This window comes from Notothenia coriiceps, unplaced genomic scaffold (assembly GCF_000735185.1).
Source record: "Notothenia coriiceps isolate Sejong01 unplaced genomic scaffold, NC01 NC01_scaffold00000339, whole genome shotgun sequence".
Classification (NCBI taxonomy): Eukaryota; Metazoa; Chordata; class Actinopteri; order Perciformes; family Nototheniidae; genus Notothenia; species Notothenia coriiceps.
In genome coordinates, this window is record NW_011333040.1 from 15,406,645 (window position 1) to 15,430,653 (window position 24,009).

A 24,009-nucleotide genomic window follows, 5' to 3' on the forward strand; every position below is an offset into this window, starting at 1 on the left:
ATCACTCTCAAGTCCGCCTGGACGTCCAAAGACCCTGCAAATAAGGTCTTAAAGCCTCGGTATTATTGAACTTGGCGACGGAAATGTACAAGTTCAACGACTGAGCCCTGTCTTGTCGACTCGTCAGGACTTCTGGACCTCGACCGTACCATTTCAGGCTGAAGACTTATCTTTTTCTCGCTGCTTTTAATTGAAACTGAGCTGTTGTGTTCATCAGTAAAGTGGAACTTCTGTGTGAACTATTCATATCTTAAACTGCACTGTAACTTTTTATTCATGTATTTTTCTTTTAATGTTTCTTTTATGATCTTTTCTTTTAATGACTGTTTTTAAATGCCTTTGTCTGAATGTCTTCCATTTTTGTAAAGCACCTTGAATTGCCTTGTGTTGAAAGGTGCCATATAAATAAACTTGCCTTGCCTTGCATTGCCTAATATAGCAAACTTATTAAGACATATTTACCAGCAAGAGTGTCACCTTGTTTTGAAAGTGGTAGGGACAAATTATTTTTTAAATGGTCTTCAACATACACAGTTTAAGGATTGTAACGGGGGGATCAGTTTATGGAGTAGATATTTATTATGATCAGGAAAAATTAAGAAACTATGTCAAGAATGTTTTAGAACATTTTAAGTGTTCAATTTTGCTCAGGGCCCTCAAATCTTCAGAAACAGCCCTTGTCTTTAGGCAGGTTCAATTGAGATGCGTGCATCACTTCTTAGTGTTTGTGGAAACAGTTTCCAATGTCATATGGCGACACTGATTGTGTTGTTTTTTCTCTGTACATTTTCGGAATTTATAGCAAGGTGAGCTCTCAGACCTGTAATAACTGAGGCTTGAAATCATACTTAATTTGCAGACCTGTGTTCCTTCCTGCTGCACACACATTTAGAGAAAATATAAATCAGAAATGTTTCCTTTATGTGGCGTTTATGCATTCCATACACTTTTTAGCTCATTGGTTCCAAAATGATGGCAACAAATGGAATACAGATAAAAGTTATTGTCTGCAACACTAAAGATGTGTCTGTGTTTGTAGCAGTCCGAAGCATCTAATCTTATATTGTAAATATGGGTCTGTTCCATTGTCTGCCGTTTCATTTTCTATGGATTAGAATAGTGTTTTTTTATCCATGACAAAACAAGAGCTGTAATCTCAGAGTTGCTCAATTGACTCAAACTAATTCTTCCAGCCCACTGGAAAAGCTCAAGGATTTAAATTCCACAGCTTAAATTGAAGTCTTTTGAACTGGACATTAAACATGGGCGTTACATATGAAAGACTTCCATGCTTAAATCATTGTTCTTTGTTGAGTAATGAGAAAACTATGTTGAATGTTAAATGGATGCAGAGTTTGGAACAAACACCATGTGATGAAAGACAGAATCAGAAAATACTTTATTACTCGAAAAATCCCTTAATTTTGATAAAACAAACAAAAGCAATACAAAAACTGACCTACAAATGAACCCTGTTCAAACATTTGCACACAATATATATTCAAAGCACTTTTTTCTAAACTTGAACATGCACGCGTCAGTTGCGGCGCTGTAGTGATTCTTTAGGGAAACTGCCTAATACCAGAACAGCAACAAATGGAACTGTGTTACATAAAAACCTGAAAGAAGGCACTCTTTGGTATATTCATTTACTGTGCAACACTGGACAAAAGTGTACTAGTTGATTCTAAGCCCCCTACTTCTGCGAAAAGCGACCATAATGTTACATTATAAAAGACAGACGTTGTTATACATACTGAATGTTCAGTATTTAATATTTTAAATAAACACCCCTGCTCCGCGTCCTCCAGGGACACAGAAGGAGCTTCATCTGAAGGACCAGCCGTCCTCGTGTCTTTAACTCTGGGTCCTGCCCAGATCCTCGTCAGTCAGAGAACTGAACACACTGTGAAACATCTTCTGACTGACCTGTCCTGGATTGACTTTTGCATAAAAAGAGTCTGCTCCACCTCTCCTGGAGTGAGAACAAGTTTAAGATTTAACATCCGGGACACTCAACATTCATTTTCTTACAACAACATGTCAAATAAAACATAATAAAACTGAAACGAAAACAAATAGTCACCTTCTGAAATGTCCAACAATGAAATACTCTATTGAAAATACTCAGTGTGCATTGTGATTGTCAAGAGGATGAGTATTTGGCACTGGAGAGGAGTTTGCTCTGAGGTGAGCTCAGAGGCAGAGAGCTGCGGATCACCCCCAGCTGATGCAGTCCGCCCCAGGCCCTGGAGAAGGCTTTTCATAGAAATGGCAGCTGGTACAATCTGTGATCCCTCAGCTGCAGGAGAGAGCTTCTAGTGTCACCTGTCCTCCATGTCCATATTTCTGACCCAATACGTTCTTCCTGCATTGTAAACGTCCATGTTTACCACCAACATGCTCATCAAGACATTACTCCATAGTGCAACAAGTAGTAAAAAGTGCCTCGGGGTACCTTTAAAGTGACTCTTATTTTTGGTTCTGTCCAACAAAGATGAGCAAGAAGTTGATACAGCTGAAAGCCTCTTGACAATCATAGTAGTTTGAAATGCTTCCAACAAATATAATGCATTACTCAAAAGGAACAAAAACAACAACAGAAAACAATGAGTTGTGTGTGGCAGTCAAACTTCCCTTTGTTGAATTGAATATGCGGTTGTGTTCTAAAGTCAAATTTTGATTGCCTTCGCTTTGCGCACGTATTGCATAAGTGTGTTGATTTCTAGCTGCGAAAACAATGTTAAATAAACATGAGTACATCTGTCTTGTACACAGCCTCATGCCATCTACAGGCAACTGGCGCTAAACCTGATCACCAGACATACTATGCACAAGAACCATTTTCAAAAGTATCGACGCTTTGTAAAATATGAACATTTGTACACCAGCAGATTCATTCAAAGGGAAGGTAACACTGGAGCTGGTATCCAGTCCTTCACAATAAGAGCACGCTTTGAGACAAGGAAAGATGCACCTGACTCAGAGAGTTCTTTGGATACTATAAATGCTAAGTTATTTATCTGGGAAGCAGATTTGGGATGCATACTGTACGTCCCAGCTAAATCTCCTGGCTTTTTTTGTGAAGGACAGATGAAAGCTAATATGACAATTCACGTCTATCTTTTCCTCTTCCGTTCTTCTATTTATCTCTTTGTAAGCTGCTGTAAAAGGATTGCAAAAGAGAGCGGTGTTGCCTCCTTTCCCCAGAGGCGGGCTGCCATCCGAATGTCTCCGGGCTTCAGCAGGAACATGAGGTACGGTTGTGTCAGGAGAAAGATGTTTCTGCTGCTTAGTCCCCCGAGTCCTTACTGTCAGAGTGAGGAGTGTACTTCAGTCGAAATGACCCTGTGGAGCACAACAGAGAAAAACACTTCCTGTGTTAGAGCTTTGGCAATAAAGGGAAAGAGAAGTGGGCCAAGCAGCCTGTTCTTATGTCTTTTTGGATAGGTTGTACCCCTGGTTGTACCACATTACCAATATCAATGAATTCCACGATTCTTGACACAAAATGTAATGTACTCCAAGATATAGTAAATGAACAATTTAATAAGATTACATTCACATTACATTCCTGCTTTAACGTTTACAGTTAGCTGTTATTTAGCTAGCTGTTTTAGGCTAACTGATATTTAGCTAGCTGATATTTAGCTACTGTTTACTAGATATTCTGGCCATTTCAACATTTGTTGTTCACAATGTAGCATTATCAAAATACACACATTTATTCTTCAATATGGTGCATTTAAAAGAAATGTATTAGGCAACAACTAATCTCTTGTAGAGATGTACCAAAGATTATAATATGCAAAATGTGGGAAATCAACCACTTACTGACCTTCGATTTGAAGGATTTACATTTTTTTGTAATTACATTGAGAATACCACGTGTTGTTTTGCACCAACAAAATGAAAAACACCAACTAATTAATCCGTCCAATGACAGCAATTCAGTAGAAATCAATTGATCCGGGAATTCATAAAAAATAGCTTTTAAAGAATGCTTTAGAGGAAAAAAGATCATTCAATTTGCCAAATCGAAATTACAAATGAATAATTATATTTTTGAATTGAAGTTGATAATTTTGTATTGAACACTACAAAAAGTGAATCTATTTTGATTCATCCCCGGTCACTCACCCTGCTGGGCGGAGTCCATGGCCGGCTGCTTGCACTCCTCCGCTCTGTGTCCGTTGGCGCCGCAGTTATAACACGACATATTCCCTGCTGCCCGTTTCTGGCCTCCAACAATGACGTGGGGCTGGTAGAAGCCATAGCCCTGCTGCTGGTCCTGTGACAGGGGGCTGTGGCGGTAGAGTGGGGGGGGCACCATCATTGGGTAGGAGAATGCTGTACCCCCGCTGACGGAGGCGCTGGGCGAGGCTATGAGGGGGCTGAGGTGAAGCAGGGGCCCCAGGGTGAAGAGCGAGGGGCCCGTGGAGAACGGCTGGAGGTACCCGGCCGCTGCGTATCCGGGCAGCGTCCCGTAGGCGCCGCAGTTCCCCCGACAACCGCAGGAGCTGCAGACGCACATGGAAGGGGTGTGACCTGAGTTCTGATCCAATGAAGACGCAGAGGAAGGGGAAGGGGAGGGGCTACAGGTAGACTGGGATGGAAAGTAAGTGTTGCCGGGCACTGCAGCTACTGGCACACTGCTTGCGGTTGCCATGGGAACAATGCCACAGCCGCTACTAGAGATGCCAGATTTTGCAGAGGAACAGGACGAGGAGAAGGAAGTAGGGGGGTAGGAGTAGTATCCAGACGGAGAGGGGGGTGTAGAGGAGGAGAGGTGGAAGTGCAGAGGGGGGTGGGACACGTGATGGAGGCTGTTGGAGGTGGAGGTCAGAGCCGCGCTGGTTTCCACCATCAGACCCAGGGAATCCCCCCCCAGGCCCCGGTAAAGCGAGTTCTGGAGGGTGGAGGAGCCGTCCATGTTCAGCCCGGGGAACAAACTCTCCAGCCTCATCCCTCTCCCCACGCTGACCCCCCCACCAAAGCCTGCAGCAGACACAGGCAGGCCCGGAGGTTTAGTCCTTTCATCGGAGCACAGTGGAGGGGGGCGGGGCTTACGAGGCGAGCTCAGGATGCGAGCCGGGTTTGAGACAGAGGAGTGCAGGGGCGGGGGGAAACTGGCCTGTGGGTGGTAAGGAGACTGCTGGGGGCAGAGGGCGGGGTGGGAGGAGCAGGAGGGTGAGTGTAGATGAGCAGGGTCTGTCTGGACGGGAAGGACCTGGGCTGTGGGGCGACTGGAGCCTGGGGGGCCGCTGGAGTTCAGGATGAAGAGACAGGAGCGCTCCTTCTCTGGACCTCCACCTGCTGCCTCTGGACCCAACACTCCTGCAATACAGACACACAGGGAGGGGAAAGTTACAATTCAGTTGTTTGTGGGATTAAAAATATCACAGCCTTTCTTAGCTTCCACAATAATCTTATAGAGGAAGTATGGGTCCAAAAAGAGGGTACTGCTTGAACTACAATAATATTAGTCAGTTATGTTAGTCCACTAACACAACTTTCAAGCTGCTGCATTCAAGAATTTCACAGTCCTGTGAGAAAACGTACGCCTGTGAATGTCTCTGGTCCTGTCGAACGAGGAGTCACAGTAGAGTGGTGTTCGGGGGGAGCAGGAAGAGCTAGAGTAGCCTGAGGACGAGCTGCTGTCTGTTGAGACGGGATGATGGTGTGGCACAGCGTCCACCTCCACCCGCAGCTCTCCTGGAACACATTTCAATACACTGCAACTTAGGGTTTTATAATCGATAGGGAACAGAGCATTGTGGACGTTTAACAATCATTACAAAAATGCATACATTCACCCTTGGGCTACTGTCTCAAACTGCTGGACAAAAGAATAGCAAATAACCTTTTTAATACAAGATAAAATCAAACAAGGAAACAAAATGTTGTTCCCTGGTAAACTGTGCTAAACATTGTAAACTTAAATAAATCCAAGATAAACCCTGAACAAAAAACAGCTGTGTTACCTGCAGGGGAGATGGGATGAGCCAAGGGTCCCATGTGACTGGAAGGCGTCACTCTGGCAATGCCGCTGCAAGGACGCTTCTCCAGCTTAATTTCCCTGCAGGACACACATAGGATGTTTTACTCAAACTCTAACAGAACAAAATATCTCATTAACGTACATATATATTTGTTTTAAGTTTCCTCAAATGTGTTTCCATCTCATATCATACGTCCCCAGCTGACCCAGAAAACAGCGCAGGTTCTGGTCCAGGCTCTCGTCATCTCACGGCTAGACTACTGCAACTCCCTCCTGGCTGGTCTACCTGCATGTGCCATCCGACCTCTGCAGCTCATCCAGAATGCAGCGGCTCGTCTGGTCTTCAACCTTCCAAAATTCTCCCACACCACGCCGCTCCTCCGCTCCCTTCACTGGCTTCCAGTAACTGCTAGAATCCACTTCAAGACACTGGTACTTGCGTACCATGCTGCGAATGGATCTGGCCCTTCCTACATCCAGGACATGGTTAAACCGTACACCCCAGCACGTGCACTCCGCTCTGCATCAGCCAAACAGCTCGCTGCACCCGCACTGCGAGGGGGTCCCAAGTTCCCATCAGCAAAAACACGTGGGTTTGCTATCCTGGCTCCAAAATGTTGGAATGAGCTCCCCATTGAAATCAGGACAGCAGATAGCTTACACATCTTCCGGGGGAGACTGAAAACTCATCTCTTTCGACTCTTTGAACTACAAACTTTGAACGATAGAATTACTAACAAAGAACTGCTAACAGAGCTTATCTAAAGCCAGTTGAGTAGCACTTGAAATGTTTAGCTCTATGAAACCTGATGTCCTTATATGATTCTGTTTTCTTCAAGGTTGTATCTTCCTGGTCGAATGTACTTATTGTAAGTCGCTTTGGATAAAAGCGTCAGCTAAATGTAATGTAATGTAATGTCGGTAACCTATTTTGCATGACTACAATCAGTTAATATCCAAGAGCTGAATGGCAGTGTGTTTCCACCAGGGGGAACCATTATCCACTCATCCCGCTCCTTAGCATCCCAGCATCTCCTTGAGTCTAGACTAGACAAACACATCTGCAAACCCCTCAACCCCACACATGGAAAACCACAGCAGCAACTTTCCATTTCCTGTGTCTTATTCACACACACACACACACACACACACACACACACACACACACACCAACGTGTTGCTACATGCCTAATGGACACCTGTTGACACTATGGATGGAAACACGATGAAGAGATAATAAGAGCAGGTTCACATGAGAACAACCCAGGTGTGTGTGTATGTGTTTTTTTTTTTTTGGGCAGTGGTGGAAGAAGTATTCAGATCCTTAACTTGATAAAAAGTACCAAAACATTATTGCTAATACATTTAAAATCTGTATGAGGAAAAGGTACAAAAGTATTGTGGGCAACATCTACTTAGAGTATAAAAATGACTCATTCTGCAGAAAATGGCCTCCATATTATGGTGACACTTTATATTAAGGTACACAAATTCACCATCAACTAGTTCAGGGGTCGGCAATCCGCGGCCCTCGAGCCGTATGTGGCCCTTTAAGCCCTCTGTTGTGACTCCCTTGAGCTTAGACAAAAATAAGAAGGAAATAAAATAAAAGTATTTGTCGGACTATTTATATTGTATTGCATGGTTGAAAATGTTTCGTATCTTGTATTTTGCGGTGATACTGTGACACATACATAAAAAACAAAACGGTTTTAATTAGGTCAACTAAAATATGCGTCACATCCTGCTACGGTCCCGCGCCAGCGCCTTTTCCTGCGGGTGAATAACCTGACCCCCGGCTCGATGAGCGAACTATGGATAAATCAAAGAAAAGTACCGGAGGAAGACAGGATTTAATTATGCGTGGACAGAGTTATATGCTTTCACAGCAAACGATGACGGCTTAAAAAGGTTGCAGACCCCTGAACTAGTTGTTAATTAACATGCATAGCAGTATATTGGCTCTTTATTAGTCATTATAAAACACTTATTAATGCCTTATTCTACATGACCATATTCTACAAGTAATAGTAAGTAATAATAGGTAATAGTTGAGAGTTTTTCCTCAATAACCCTCTAATAACATGAGTTTTGGTCTTTATGCGCTGCTCAATATGGACCTAATAAGGCAGTAGTACCACAAGAATAGTAATTCTCCCATAATAACACTTAACAAATATGTACAGAGTCCTGGAGGGTTCATAGAGAGAAAAATGATATACCTTCTCTGTTTGCACGAGATACTTTCTTATGGTTAGACACATCGAACTGCCCGATTATTACGCAATATTATTGGTTTTATGAAGAAGAGGTCCGGTCGCCAGGGCGTGTGTGTGTGTATGTTTGTGTGTGTGTGTGTGTATGTTTGTGTGTGTGTGTCTGTGTGTGTGTGTGTGGGCATTTGTTTTCAGAAGATATTATGATAGTGGCGTTCGTTCCGGTGCACTCCGACAGCATTTAGCACTAGCCTACATCGAGATTAAGATTAAACAAATGGGAATACACATATGGAGTTAGCCCAGATGTGTGTAAATTACTGTTCATGGTAATTTGAAAACAAATGCCGGTGTCGGACACGAAAGAAGGCTGTCCCAATTTTTTTTTAAAGACGAGACTCCTCCGATGCGGCCTACGAATGCAGCCTTCTTTTCCCGGATCTGATGCGGTCTACCATATCCCAGGGTGCAATGCCGCGCAGGGAAGAGTGGGGTTGCGGTCGGATAATCCACAATCCAAAATCAGCTCCTAAATTCTAACCCTCTCGTCTATTCCTTAACCTCTGAGTGAAACGTCATGGCCTTATGTTGTTTTTTGTGCATGTAAATGGTCTGCAAAGGCTATAATCCCAAAGTTCCAGGAGTTTCTCTCCCATACACTCACCCACCTGAAACACCTCCATTGGACTCCTTTGTTCACTTCGAATACATGATGAGATCACTATGTAACACTGTGCTTCTATTGGCTACCACTCCAACACATTGTACGTGATAGTGATGCCCAAGCGGTTGACTAATCAGAACAGATCCGGCAAGCTAACCAATCAGAGCATATTGGGCTCTGGTTTCAGACAGAGGGTGAAAAGAGGTGCTGCAGCACAGGCAGTATGAGACAAATAAATACCTTTTTGAACATTAAAGCATGGAGACATGTCACAGGAGAGGCACAAAATACTAATATGAACCTGCAAATGAGCCTCTTTAACTAAAGCTCTTTAACTAAAGCTGCTAGATAAATATTGTTTCCCCTTCTAGTGGAGTAGAAGTATAAAGTAGCATTACATGGAAATACTCAAGTAAACAACGTAAGTAGTAACTTTCTAGAACTGGTCGTGTGTGTGTGTGTGTGTGTGTGTGTGTGTGTGTGTGTGTGTGTGTGTGTGTGTGTGTGTGTGTGTGTGTGTGTGTGTGTGTGTGTGTGGATAGATGTTTGTTTAAGCAATGTATTCAGAGCATGTGGACGCATGTGCTTGCGAGTACATGCATTCGTGTTTTCTGATGTGTTTCTAGTGGTTATCTCCTCCTGAGTATATCTAATCTTACAGCTGGTTAACCATTGACGCTGTATGGAGCGTTACTGCTGCTATTTACTGTCCAGATCAGGAGCTGATCGCTCAGTCTGTTAATCATTTAAAGGACAACCATCTGCTTACTTCACCACAGATCTGTGCAGTAAAGGGGCAAGAGGACAGCAGCAGCATCACTTCCAGTAAATCAGCTTTGCATACACACCGAATGGAGCAACTCCACCTTATGGGAATGTTTTATTAACTGAACTTTAATACGACAAACAAATTCAACTGGTAGCTGATACGCTAGGCAAAATAAAAATTGTCATATGCTAGACAACAAATATTTGTGATGTTTTTATGCCCTCAGTTTAAAATCTGCTCTTGAGAGTTTATCCAGATGCTCGGCAGATGATTCAGAGCATGTGAGTGTGACAGAATGCATGCTAAGCAGTGTCGAAGAGAGTGACACTTCACTTCCATGGAGCTTACATACAAGTCATACAAACTGTCAAAATGCAGTTCGCAAGTTTAAACAGTGAGCAAAGGTAAACTTGTACTATGCTTATGAATCTTTCCTTGCCTCTAACATATTTACTGATATTTCACTGTAGTTACATTTCTTTGGTTGTTAGAATTCCATAAAAACAAGGGTCATCAAGAGTCAACAGTGAGACCTGTTTATGTAGCATTCTGTTTCGCTGTTCATTTTAGAATGATTTTATTAATCCATTATGGGTTGGGAGTGCTGTATTCAGATTGGCTAGAGGCAGTGCCTTATTTTCAAAGCTAAGCATCTCCTGATATAAACCTCATACAAAGTGCTCATACGTGACAGTATCATTGTTTTCTACCTCGCAGCAAGAGATGAATTATTTCTCACATTGGCCATGTATGCCTTTAAGTAGGCTATGTTGTTTGTTAGACATTTGCATTTGTGAAAAATGATTATGTTACTAGCTTCTATTACTTTTTAAACTACTCATTGTGGATTATTCCTTTTTAAATGCCTCTTTATTAGAAGATCACAACCAACTGATTAGTGATATCTGCAGTTTCTCAATTGACTTTAAGATCTTTCGTTGAGTCTTTTGTAGCTCTGGTTGATCTGTATTTGATGGGATGCCACTTGTTTTAATTAAATCTTACCATAACCAAATAGAATACTGAATCCTGATCAACTTTCGGCAAAAACGTTATACTTCAGACAAGAGAGTGGTATCAATGTTACAATCTCAACTTTTTTTTAAAGCAAGAAAGCAACTATTTACCATGATGTCTACATATTCATTTAGGTAAGCTATGTTGTTTCCAATTTTGAAACTGGAGTCATGAACCTTTTTTATTACTATTTTATTAATAGTCGATTATCCCTTATTAAATTAACAAATCATAACTGAAAATAAGTTGTGATTTGATATACCGATATAATTCGTGATAAGTGATATCTGCAGCTTAATATACTAACTTTTGTATCTCCAGTTGAGTCTTTTGTAGCTCCAGTTGGGTCTTCAGTTTTTTCTTCGCTCCTTGGGTGAGGTCGTACATGTTCAGGTCGTTCTCCGTCAGCGCTAAAAACTGTAGGAAACACAGGAAGAATATAAGAATTTAGAAACCTCAAACATACTGGCTTATTGAGAATAAAAAGCTCCAGTTTTAAATACTGACTGTATTGTTTCCAGTAAGATATCTCTTTATACAATAAATGAAGGAAACACATCTAAAGCTAACCCACCTCCTCCATGGTGAGCTGTTTGAACACAGGGTAATATTTATGGAGCCGGAGCCTGCGGAGCCAGTCCAGGATGCCGTTCTGCTCTGCGGTGCTGGGCAGGGACAGGGACTGGGGCAGTGGGTGGGACAGGGAGCGAGACAGGGAGTGGGACTGGGGGTACGGGAGGGAATGTGAGTGGGATGCTGGCAGGGAATGGGACGGCTGATGGGACTGAGCGCTGGACTGACTGCTGCTCTGTGGGTTAAGGTGGTGAGGAGAGAACGGGTGTGACAGACTGTGCTGGGGATGTGGGGGTGAGGAGAGATCGCCTCCACCGGTCATGGAGCGCTGGGAGGGAAGGGCTGGCACAGGGGGAGGGAGGGAGGACAGCTGAGGGGGTGGAATGGCGGGAGGAAGGGGAGGAGGGAGGGAGGAGAGGTGAGGAGAGGGGCGAGTCAACACAGAGCTGTGGGTGCTGACCACGGGCTGGACGCTGGCCACTCTGTACACCGCCCTGAGAGAGGACATACAGTCAGAGGGGGGGCACACATGATGAACTATAGAAAGATAAAGATATAAATAATCTTACCTGTTGGCTCCTCTGTACTGAACCATACAGTCGAGATCTGGGAACAGAGTGAAAACCAACATTCCTTTATAATCTTCACAAGTAAAGTGTTTCAGGCTGCCGTCACATGACAAGCTGTAAAACGGCTCTGTCCTGACGTTGCCGTTGTGCTCCTATCCTCGACCCGCGCACCGCTCTAAATATCGACAAACGCTGCTCTCAAAGTTCAAATTATTTCAACTTTGAAGTTGATTGCCAAAAAACTTGCTGTGTTCAACTCAAGGCTCTGTAAGTAAAGCTGAATTCACCTGATTCTATTGTTATGTCCCCTGCTAGCTAGTCAGCGTTAAACAAGGAAAAAGTTGACAATTTGAACTTGCAGCGCCCGGCGAAATTTTTTTCAAGTGTGTGCGAGCGACGCTGAAGGCAGCACTTCTGTCTAGTCGGGCAGCACCGATCTCTCTATAGAAACATGACGGCAACACCAGCGCAGAGCTATTTCAGAGCGTATAACTTGAATGCGAATTCAAGACCAAAAAAAGTTTTGTGAGGCCACTGTAACCCTGTAACACCGAAGTGACAAAAGTGAGTACGAATTATATTATAGCAGCAGCTTGTGAGTAGTGGACTGTGATATTGTGATGGGGGACAGAGCTGCGTGTGTTAGTGGCAGCAAATGACTGCACAGTTAGACATATTTGTATTAGTTTAGCTCCCTGGGGTCTCCTACGACACACACACACACACACACACACACACACACACACACACACACACACACACACACACACACACACACACACACACACAAATACTCTCCTGGATGAAGTCACACTCATAAAATCAAACACACACCAACATGAAGTCACCACACTCCAGGCTTTCCAACACAAACATGCCACTCTGAATTCCCACACCAGACTAAAATAGACCCGTCCGCTTCAAACACAAAGTGAAAATCTTGCCTGCAGCCTCACCTCCCTCAACTCCTCACTACCACCAGCCAAGACCTTCTGTCCACCCACAGCCGTGTCTTCAAACACCTCTTTTGTCTGTTCTCTAACCCCAAAACCATGACATTCATTATTTTATCCTCCATCTCTTGTCGCTTCCCTCATTAGCATTCTTTGTCTAATGTTTTATATCCCCTCTGCCCACTTTAGATACAAACTGACTTATTAGACTTAATCAATCTCAGCCATTCATGAAATCTGAAGTTTAAACAAGTATGAACTTTTCTGATATATGTATTCTCCACATATGAAGAAAAAGGGAAAAAAAGCAGCAGCACGATATGAGGAAAATATGCGTTACTCAATACTTTGTCTAATACTGCAATAAGGATACTACTTGCGACAAATAAACAGATATTAAAGTGTACTTAGTTTGGTCTTTCTGCTGCTTCCAGTAAACTTCTAAAATACAAATGAAGAGTGTTAAAAATATTATTTTATCGAACAAATCAAGAATGAACTCAACATAAAAGGCACAAATAAAAAACTAAATGCAGAAAGTGTCGTTTTGCCCCGACACTCACTATAAGCTAACACAACACATCCTCAAAATACAATGTCACAGTCTAATGTAGTGTGTTAAAGCTTGACAATCAGATTAATAATAATAGTAATAATAATGATCATAAATATTAAGATTAGGATCACCTTTATTTATCCCAGAGGGGAAATTCAGTTATTCAATCTTGAGTTATAACATTTGTGTGCATACAATACACACACACACATGCACACACAGGACCTAAAGACATGCACTAACAGAGAGGTGCTTCTGCACCGAGGAGCAGTAAGGGGTTCGGAGCCTTGCTCAAAGACACATCGGAGGAGGCAAACTGGCACCTCTCAAGCTACCAGTCTGAACCGACAACCTTCGTTTTCCCAAGCCAAGTCCCTACAGACTGAGCTACATGTTTATGAAGAAAAACTGTTTTGCACAGCTTTAATCCATCTCCACTAAAAAAATCCATAAGATATGATTGGCAACAAGACAAAAACAAAGACTTACTAGAGCTGGAGGCGAACGGGCAGGTGGGGGCAATAGGAGCCGTAGGAAGGCAGGAAGGTAGAGGAGGGAGGGCATGAGGAAGAGGGGCGGGACCGTTGGGAGAGAGAGGCCGGGTGGAAGTGAAGAACTGCTGGGCACTGTGGTACTGGAGGACATGGCAGGGCAGCGCTGTGAGACACCTGGGGGCAGGCAGGGAGTCAGACGGAGAGGCAGAGAGTCAGACGGAGAGGCAGAGAGACAGGGAGTCAGACAGAGAGGCAGAGAGTCAGACGGAGAGGCAGAGAGACAGGGAGTCAGACGGAGAGACAGAGAGGCAGAGAGGCAGAGAGGCAGAGAGACAGAGAGGCAGAGAGACAGAGAGGCAGAGAGACAGAGAGACAGAGAGACAGGGAGTCAGAGAGACAGAGAGACAGAGAGACAGGGAGTCAGGGAGTCAGACAGAGAGGCAGAGAGTCAGACGGAGAGGCAGAGAGTCAGAGAGACAGAGAGGCAGAGAGACAGAGAGACAGAGAGGCAGAGAGGCAGAGAGTCAGAGAGACAGAGAGGCAGAGAGACAGAGAGACAGAGAGGCAGAGAGACAGAGAGGCAGACGGAGAGGCAGAGAGGCAGAGAGACAGAGAGGCAGAGAGACAGAGAGGCAGAGACAGAGAGGCAGAGAGACAGAGAGGCAAAGAGACTGAGAGGCAGAGAGACAGGGAGTCAGACAGAGAGGCAGAGAGTCAGAGAGACAGAGAGGCAGAGAGTCAGAGAGACAGAGAGGCAGAGAGACAGGGAGACAGAGAGTCAGAGAGACAGAGAGGCAGAGAGACAGAGAGACAGAGAGGCAGAGAGACAGGGAGACAGAGAGTCAGAGAGACAGAGAGGCAGAGAGACAGGGAGACAGAGAGTCAGAGAGACAGAGAGGCAGAGAGACAGGGAGACAGAGAGTCAGACAGAGACACAGGGAGGACAAAGACAGCTAACTGGGGGTAAAACCTATTACAAAAAGATGCTTTATTACATGTAGTTATAAGACAGTGAGATTCCACAACAATACTGTTTTGTAGACGTAGAATCATTTGGTATTTTCAAAGCCGGGTTGATAGTTTTTCTTCCAGATATCTCTGCGTTGCAAGACTGTCAATTAACAACAGCAGCTGCTAGCACAAAGATACAATAATACAAATATGTTTGGTATTTTGCAAATATGTTTTAGGTTACAGGAGAATTAGAGATACCCTGGAGGCTTTTGTAAATGTTATACTAAGCAGTTTCTGTTCTGTTTTTATGCTATTTCACTGATTTACATGTGAATGCTGTTACACCTTCCTTTCCTTCGATGGAACACATCTTTCCACGATGAGACCAAAACGTATCAAAGGCAGACATAAACAGGAAGTGAATTCACCTGGGGTCCAGCTCTTTGGACTTAGGAAGGAAGTTCTCCACTCCGTCATCGGGAAATGCTTTTGAGAGCTAAGTGAAAACAAAAACACATACGTCACTAGGTGCATTGTGCAATTCTGTGCTCATGTATCCAAGCTATGTGTCCTTGGAACCTGTATAAATAGCTTAATGCTTCATATTGGTATACCAAAGACAGGTTTACTATAACAAATCAGAAACAGAGGGATTCTTTCATTTAGAAAACTAGAGGCCCTTTTGATATGGTCAATCTGTAAAATGAATACTATTGTAGCCTCAGATTATTATAAATATGAACCAGGGAGTGTGTGTCAGTGGCAGTCCAGACCTGGCTCAGCAGCTCTGTCACCTCCTGCTGGGTTCTGATGACGGATGAAACCAAATCGTCCGACCAGCTGGCCTGCAGGAGGAAGAGAAAAGGAGGAAGGATGGTGATGTAGTAGAGAAAGTAGAGAACCAGAAAGGGTAAAAACATGACTATATGAGCAGAGAACAATTAGAAAAGTGAGCAATAGTTGTGTTTCACTGTCCCCACCTCATACACGTATTCACTCAGCTCCTCAGATGTGTGTGTCACTGCTCTCAGCACCACCTTCTCTATCACCACTGAAAGAAGCACAGATTGTTTCACACATGAGTAACCGCACATCATTTAGTCGAATTATCTTAGTTTTAATGTCCGGGAGGAATTTCAATTTGGCATTCTTCCAAAAGTAATAAATGATGTGAGGAAATATACGAGGTAGTTTAACCATATCAGGTGTAATTACATTGTCTCTGATGTGAACTGGCCAGTGGACTGCACTGTTACGTGTTGGCACATAGTGACTGTAGTGTATAGTGGGTGCATAAAGTTGATGGGAGTAACTCCATGTATATTACCCTTCAAGATGCTGATATATAATTCCTGGAAAACTACTCTCTCCACTTCATGCATTGAAATGCTTAGAGATGAATGACAGTGCCATGACTGTTATTGCAGGAGCGTATGTTTTATGTTTGTGGCCTGATTTACATGAAAATCAGTAGAAGGATGTATCAGAGGAAAGACAAGAACCTACGACAAGCAGATACAGAAATTATATTTAACATTTTGTTAGCCTTGCAAGATAGGGTATTTTGCCCTTGATGGAGGTCTGCGCTCTTGAAATGTCCTGGTTCTTAATGTTATTAGCTTACTTACTTCTAACTGTTATGGATGTCTATTTTGTCAGTTGTTGCAGACTAGAGCTCAGAAGCACGCCAGGAAACTCCAGCATCTATCATTATTTTTATTTAAAGAAATCTAAATAAGAGCTATTTTCTGTTATTTTGAAAACTAAAAGCCAGATAATCAATAGTTCCAGTTTCCAAATTGAAGAATATGCTGACTTCTATATCGGATGTCAGTTTGTTGGAAAAAAAAAACACTTCTTTGAAGATGTCATATTGAACACTGGGAGATAAACATGTGCTTTTTTATTATTTACTGGCTAATTTGAGACAAACATTTTAGGTAGACGATATTATTATGTATCTAATCAGAAGCTTGTCTACCTTCACAGATGTTGACATACCCGTTATGCTGTGGTATGTATTCTTTAAGTATATCTGGTTGAAATAAGTCATGAGGGCAATGTTACAAATGAAAAAGCAGGAATGCATTATGGCAATAATGGATGACCTTCAGCATCACAATAAAATAAAAGGTTAATGTCATGATTATCCTGGCTAACGATCACTAGTAATACTTATAACTTTTTAAATGGCACTAAAATATATTGGAATCACTTCATCTTACATTTAGTTAATAGTAAATATTTGGAGACGTATTTTTTAAACCAACCGCCATGTTAGTGAAGATTTATTATTGTGAACATTTAATAGTTTAATAACAGAACACTTCTCCATCAGATGAGGCTTACTCTTGGCACTAACTGTATGCACTCTAGTTTTCCATCTGGACAGAATATGTGCTGCCAAAGCCCTTCACACAGCTGCTACTGTATAGCTCATTCAGGACGGTGCTCTCACCTGGGATTTAACCTCCCTAAATCCTGCCTAAATCTGTCTGGTCCAACCTGCACTCTGCCACTGGCTGCCTGTAGCTATTTGTATCCAATTTACAACACTGTAGCTAGCCAAGACTATAAAGGAAGTTACATCTTGATGCCTGAGTAATAATCCAGCCCTCTGGCAGCAAATCCTCTGAGTCCTTTTTCTGTAGTTTTAAAACGACATTTCCAATGACCTCATCCCCAATCATCCAGTGTAGCTAGGGAACACATTATATTTGTATTAAAGGAAAGAATGATGACTTAATAAAGAGAAATGTGCAGGCCTAATACTGTCAAAAGGCATATTGGATCGTAATTTGTCTATGTGTAGATAGCACTTACTTATTTACGGTTAACAAATGGATGCTCATCTGTCACAACTGAGTTAAAGGTTGCATTTGTAAAGGGGTAAAGCTGTTGTGACATGTCTTGGTGTTAACAATAACCTTATTTATAAAAAAAAAACATTTCAATTCTCAAGTTATTTTTATATATTTCATAGTATTGTTGAAAATGATCTAGCATCTCTTCAATCGTTTCTGTTGCTTTCCATTCTCACTTTGTATTCCTTCCCAAACAAATCAGTGTACCTCATGGTCAAAAACAGACAAACGCACAATAAGTAAGTTCAAGAGGAATTTAACTTACTGTAACTAATACGCTTTTTTTCCTTTTGGAATTTTCTATAAATACAGCGATAATATTGTTATTGTGAATTATTTGTAAGGATTTTACATCTTGGTACCTATGAGTATTAATCCGGCCCTCGATGCTGGCACCAAATCCTCTCATTTGTTATTTACTCTAACCTCATCCCCAATCATGCAGTGTAGCTTGGGAACACATATTTGTATTAAAAGTTTTTTTAAGATTAATTTAATGATAAAGATAATAGATGCAAATCTATCAATCTGTACATTAAAAGTTTGCATTCCCAAAAAACATGTATTAACAAACCTTTGATATCATGTTAATACACATATGATCATTTGGATAAAGTAATTGAGCATCTATTAAATCAACAATCAACCATTTTGGTCAAATAAAGGGAAAAAACACAATAGTTTTACTGTAAGCATAAATTGGAATAAATAGGCTTATTTTCTTTTAAAATTCTTCCTAATGAATGTGCCTATATCAGTATTGTAAATCTTAACTACGCAGTGAAAATATTGTATTGTCACGGCCCTCATATGTATGCACACATCGTGTTTTATTTGCACATATTTCTACTTCTACGTCTGGATGCATGCCTCAGTTGCAGAGGCAGGTTCGGGCTGCTCCTGCCATTAGATCCATGTCATTAAATAGAAGGTGAGAATGAGTTGAAGTGGTGGAAACATGAAATAGATGGGTGTGTGTGCAGGAGAACACCTCCGGGTATAGATTTAGACACATTACACTGCCAAACTGTCTATCTGAAACCACATGAGGCGTGCAGGAACAAGCAGCCGGGGAGGAGAAGACACGAGTTTAGGAGGAGAGAAATAAAGAGGGGGATAAAGAAGGAACGAGAGAGGAGGAGATCTCAACACACACACACACACACACACACACACACACACACACACACACACACACACACACACACACACACACACACACACACACACACACACACACACACACACACACACACACACACACACACACACACACACACACACACACACACACACACACACACACACACACACACACACACACACACACACACACACTCTCTCACTGACACACACACACACACACACACACACACACACACACACACACACACACACACACACACACACACACACACACACACACACACACACACACACACACACCACACACACACACACACACACACACACACACACACACACACACACACACACACACACACACACACACAAACTCTCTTCCCCTCTAATTCTCTAGGCTGTTGATTTACAGCCTCATCCTGATTATCACTCAAAATGCAATTAGCAGCTGTTGCTGTAAAAGCGTAGAGGAAAAGGGAGGACTCCACTAAGTCACTGCAGCATAACACAAACGTATTTGAGAAACTCACCTGCAGATAGTGTAATAAATATAAATGTGACTCGAGTTGTTCTCACAAATAGCCAAGTATAGTTTTAAAATTAAACCTAAGATTGAAAGCATCTTTATCATCATTTATTGCTTGGATAGCTAAATCAAACTGCAAGCTAATCCCTTATTTTTTCATTTGTATTACATCGTCATCGTCTCACAAAACTTGAAAGGCATTGCAAATTGCAAATCAATGCTCATAGAAACCACAACTAAATTAAACATCTTGGCAGAGCTCACTAAAATCCCTCAATGAATTCCTGGAGGGACACGATAGACTGAGACTTTTATGGACAGCCTGACAGAAAAGGATTCAGCTGGGGAATTTGCTGAAGTGGAGCTGCCATTTAGACAATATCCACGGAGCCAAACAGATTTACTGGCTTTTTTGTCTGCCAGCAAACACATTTACTGTTGAGCTTGTGTCAGCTTACGAGGATTGTGTGTTTCCTTCGTGTCCATGAGTGTGTGTGTGTGTGTGTGTGTGTGTGTGTGTGTGTGTGTGTGTGTGTGTGTGTGTGTGTGTGTGTGTGTGTGTGTGTGTGTGTGTTGTGTGTGTGTGTGTGTGTGTAAGCCACGGAGCAGCAGTGTGCCAGTGCTGATGACAGTGGCGATGGCAGGGGGCCACGACTGTATGACAATAGGGGCCCCTGCGGCTGACCTTATCAAAGTCAGCCAGTCACACTCCAGCTGCCTCAAGACTGCTCCTTACACACACACACACACAAACACACACAAACACACTTCGACTGCACCCTGTTCCAGTTCACAGCTCCTATCTCCGCCGGTATATCCTCGTATCGAGAGCTGCCGTCTCTCGGTTCTGTGACGTGAAGCTAGGAGGAATTCAACAGGCGAGGCCCTTATGAGCGGGGCCTGTCAGTATTATTCTCTTGAGGTTGAGGTGTCATCAGACGAGTGTCAAGTGTGTCACATTTCCTTCTTGTTTGATTTTTTACAAGTGAAACTCTCCCAATAAGTGCAGCTTTATATAAATGATTTCAATTACTGTAATAGTCCAAAAAGGTTATAATTATGGGTGCTACAGGGATGAGATTACAAAATCTAAATGATGGAATGCCCTGCCCTTGCCCATAGTACTTTAACCCTGATTGATACAAGGACCATTTTCCCCAGGCAGTGTCCATGAGTGTTAAATTAAAGCCACAGACATCTTATGTCCTTCGCAGGGCTGGAGCTGGTCCGCCACTGCATTAATATGAGGCCTGTGAGCAGTTTTATGGGCGATATTGTGGGAGTGTGCCTGGTAACAGATCACTAGCGGGAGTGTGATAGAGTGCAGTGACATGGACATCCAGAAGAACTCATTTTATGGGCGGCTGTAAATTTCCACCTAAAGAGAAGGGGAGGCCTTGGAGGAGAGGAAAGGAGAGAAGGGGAGGTGTGGGAACAGGGAGGGTACACAAACAAATGCATCCTTAACTGAAACTAATCACAGTCTTCCATCTATATGTAGTCAATCAACAGAAAATAAAACAGAAAACCTTTTTACATGTATCATTTCAATCATTTAGCGAGCATAAAAGCCAGCATGAACAGAGTTTGTTCTAGCTTTCTTAATCAAATTAAATAATGTTTTTTTCTCTTTCTTATCACACACACAACTAATTATAATATTACAATATAACACATTAGTTTGGTTTGGGGTTGCTCTGAACAAAACAATATGAATAAATTGCCTTTGGACAAGGGATTGTAAAGGGGCTATTTAAGTTATATTCTTTGACCTTATTTTGAGATGGATAATGAAATAATAAGCAACAAAAGCAATCAATTAATCAGCAATTAAAGTGATCATTAGTTGCAGCAGTAATATGATACGAGGTGCGGCTATCATAGTGAAGCGATACTGTTTGCCGGGAGCAAACCTTTTCTTCCACACAAAATGCTAACAAACCCAGTTGTGCCCCACTTTTGATGCTTCTCGCTCAGACATGACAGTCCACACCACTACATAATGCACTGAATGCTGCACTTAGCAGAGGTGAGAGTGGTTAATAGCTTCCTCTGGCAAATCCAAAGATGCACTGAGGTGTCTCGTCCTTTCTTTGCCTTTATTCTGCTTCACTTACAGCCTCGAGGCAATGCGTGCTTGTGTGTGTGTGTGTGTGTGTGTGTGTGTGTGTGTGTGTGTGTGTGTGTGTGTGTGTGTGTGTGTGTGTGTGTGTGTGTGTGTGTGTGTGTGTGTGAGTGTGTTTTTGAGTGTGTGTGTGTGTGTGTGTGTGTGTGAGTGTGAGATGTGTTTTTGAGCTGTAGTGTTATGCATTGTCTCCCTGTGGGACGCCAACTGTTTCCTGGTTGGATATTGCTTTAATTACTCCGTGTGATCCCTGAGGAGTCGGATGTCTGCATATCTAATAGCACACTTTTCCTTTATGTCATAACATGCTGTGTTAGTGTGTGTGAACATGCATGTGTGTATTTATGCGCTCATTTGTAAACACTAATTTACTACTACAATGACTGTTTGTTCCTCTTTGGAGACCAATAGGCTGATTGAAGCAACTTGTAGGAGCTATTACGAGGAGGAAAATAAATGAGGAAGCGCTCCAACACTCTCCTCTCTTGTTAGATGTCAATGAAAATAATTGTTGTTCTTCTGTTGTTATGCTAGCTTTGTGTAACATGCACTACGGTAATGTGGTCATAGCTCTAAACCAACTCTTATCCATGCAATGTAATTATAAAACACAAAGATGCACGTCATCTGTATCAGAACATGAAGGCTTTTTAAGTATTGTTTTGAATTTTTTACATATAAATAAATGTGACATGTTTTTCCTATAACCAACATTTGTTCTGCTAAAAGGTCAGAGCCCACCAACAGCAGATCATTCAGGGCCCTGAAGTAAAGATGTATACTCGCAAAATATTCAGGTGCATGTGTCCTTTTTTGAAACGTGACAATTCAATCATAAATAAAGTAATCAATTAAAATCTGTGGTAACCTTTGAATTATAGGAGAATAATGTGTTCTTAATCTCATCAGTTTGGTGTTTCTGAAAGGCAGGATGATAGACTGCTTATATTAATCAGAGATCAAAGGTCAGAGTTCAGACTGACAGGTGACCTATCTCACCCAGCACCTTATCTCTCCCGTTATTAGTCTTCACCATTGATTTCCTTTTTTTCAAGTCAATCTTTTGGTCTGGTTTACCATAAAATCACTGGTTAATGAGCCCGGCTCATCATTAAATCTCAATAGTAGCCTGTGGCTGTGTGACAGATTCACTGGAGGGGTCGGGCCAGGGAACATGAATGATTGGTACTCAAGGTACTCACATTCTGGCATTGTAGATCAAAATATGGGGTAGAAATGTGAAGCATGACAGACCACATAAATCCCATCCACTTTTTTCTCCTCAAACCGACCAGAGCTGCAAATCTGGCAAAGTCTGCCCATATAATTCCAATTTTCATATATCAAACATTCACATATAAGACAGCAACTCTTATATCTCCCATTTTCGTGTTTTTAACCCGTCTTTAAAACGGGCGATTTTTTCAGATTTTAACAGTAAATCAAGCTTTTAGAAGCAGGTCAATTCCTACACTCCTCAACAGATAACAACCCGCTCTCCTGTTGCTGTTTACCCCAGAGTATTCTGCATCTATGATATTGTCTTATTTCCCAAGGGACGGTCTGTGACCCCTATAATTACAAACACACACCTGTGTACACAGAGGCCACATGCACACACATGTACACACACAGATATACATGCTTATTACACTGCAGTGCTCTGATCAATACACCCCAAATTGCCCATCTGTGCTGCACCAACATCAGGAGGTCACCCTCTCAATGCTGGGACAGTGACCTTCTTATCAATTTGAGATGAAATAGGGAACAGATATTGAAAAAGAGAAAGTGATTGATTATAAATGCAGCAAAATGATCCATGCTCAGGGGAGGGAGGGTCTGGCCCAGATGTATCTTGTGAGAAATTATTGGTTGGTCTGTTTCTGCAAATGTGCTCCGTTGTGACTGACAAGATGAAATACAGACAGGCGTGTTGTGGGGATTCATCTCTCCAGTGTTGACTCTGTGTCAATATGTCTCCCCCCCTCTTGTCCTAATTTGACCCTCGCTGAGAAACTGAGGAAGGAAGACAAAGGATTTTAAAAAACTGGTTTTCTCATATACAGTGGGGCAAAAAAGTATTTAGTCAGCCACCAATTGTGCAAGTTCTCCCACTTAAAAAGATGAGAGGCCTGTAATTTTCATCCTAGGTATACCTCAACTATGAGAGACAAAATGAGAAAAAAAAATCCAGAAAATCACATTGTCTGATTTTTAAAGAATTTATTTGCAAATTACAAATTATGGTGGAAAATAAGTATTTGGTCACCCACAAACAAACAAGATTTCTGGCTCTCACAGACCTGTAACTTCTTCTTTAAGAGCCTCCTCTGTCCTCCACTCGTTAACTGTATTAATGGCAACTGTTTGAACTCGTTATCAGTATAAAAGACACCTGTCCACAACCTCAAACCGTCACACTCCAAACTCCACTATGGCCAAGACCAAAGAGCTGTCAAAGGACACCAGAAACAAAATTGTAGACCTGCACCAGGCTGGGAAGACTGAATCTGCAATAGGTAAGCAGCTTGGTGTGAAGAAATCCACTGTGGGAGCAATTATTAGAAAATGGAAACAAACAC

General features: G+C 42.2%; 1 protein-coding gene across 1 annotated transcript in view; it reads right to left on the reverse strand.

Annotated features, from left to right (window-relative positions):
• Nucleotides 1-1,386: 1,386 nt before the first annotated feature.
• Nucleotides 1,387-24,009, reverse strand: part of LOC104951525 (zinc finger CCHC domain-containing protein 14-like) — a 30,829-nt gene continuing 8,206 nt past the window's right edge. The window contains exons 2-13 of the mRNA XM_010778189.1: nucleotides 22,917-22,919; nucleotides 15,747-15,817; nucleotides 15,540-15,611; nucleotides 15,195-15,262; nucleotides 13,808-13,986; nucleotides 11,810-11,846; nucleotides 11,242-11,734; nucleotides 10,975-11,084; nucleotides 5,985-6,079; nucleotides 5,563-5,715; nucleotides 4,141-5,337; nucleotides 1,387-3,348 (exon numbers count right to left, since the gene is read on the reverse strand). Of these exons, the coding sequence (XP_010776491.1) occupies nucleotides 3,293-3,348; nucleotides 4,141-5,337; nucleotides 5,563-5,715; nucleotides 5,985-6,079; nucleotides 10,975-11,084; nucleotides 11,242-11,734; nucleotides 11,810-11,846; nucleotides 13,808-13,986; nucleotides 15,195-15,262; nucleotides 15,540-15,611; nucleotides 15,747-15,817; nucleotides 22,917-22,919 (2,534 nt within the window). The 3' untranslated portion in view covers nucleotides 1,387-3,292. The remainder of the gene's footprint in view (nucleotides 3,349-4,140; nucleotides 5,338-5,562; nucleotides 5,716-5,984; nucleotides 6,080-10,974; nucleotides 11,085-11,241; nucleotides 11,735-11,809; nucleotides 11,847-13,807; nucleotides 13,987-15,194; nucleotides 15,263-15,539; nucleotides 15,612-15,746; nucleotides 15,818-22,916; nucleotides 22,920-24,009) is intronic.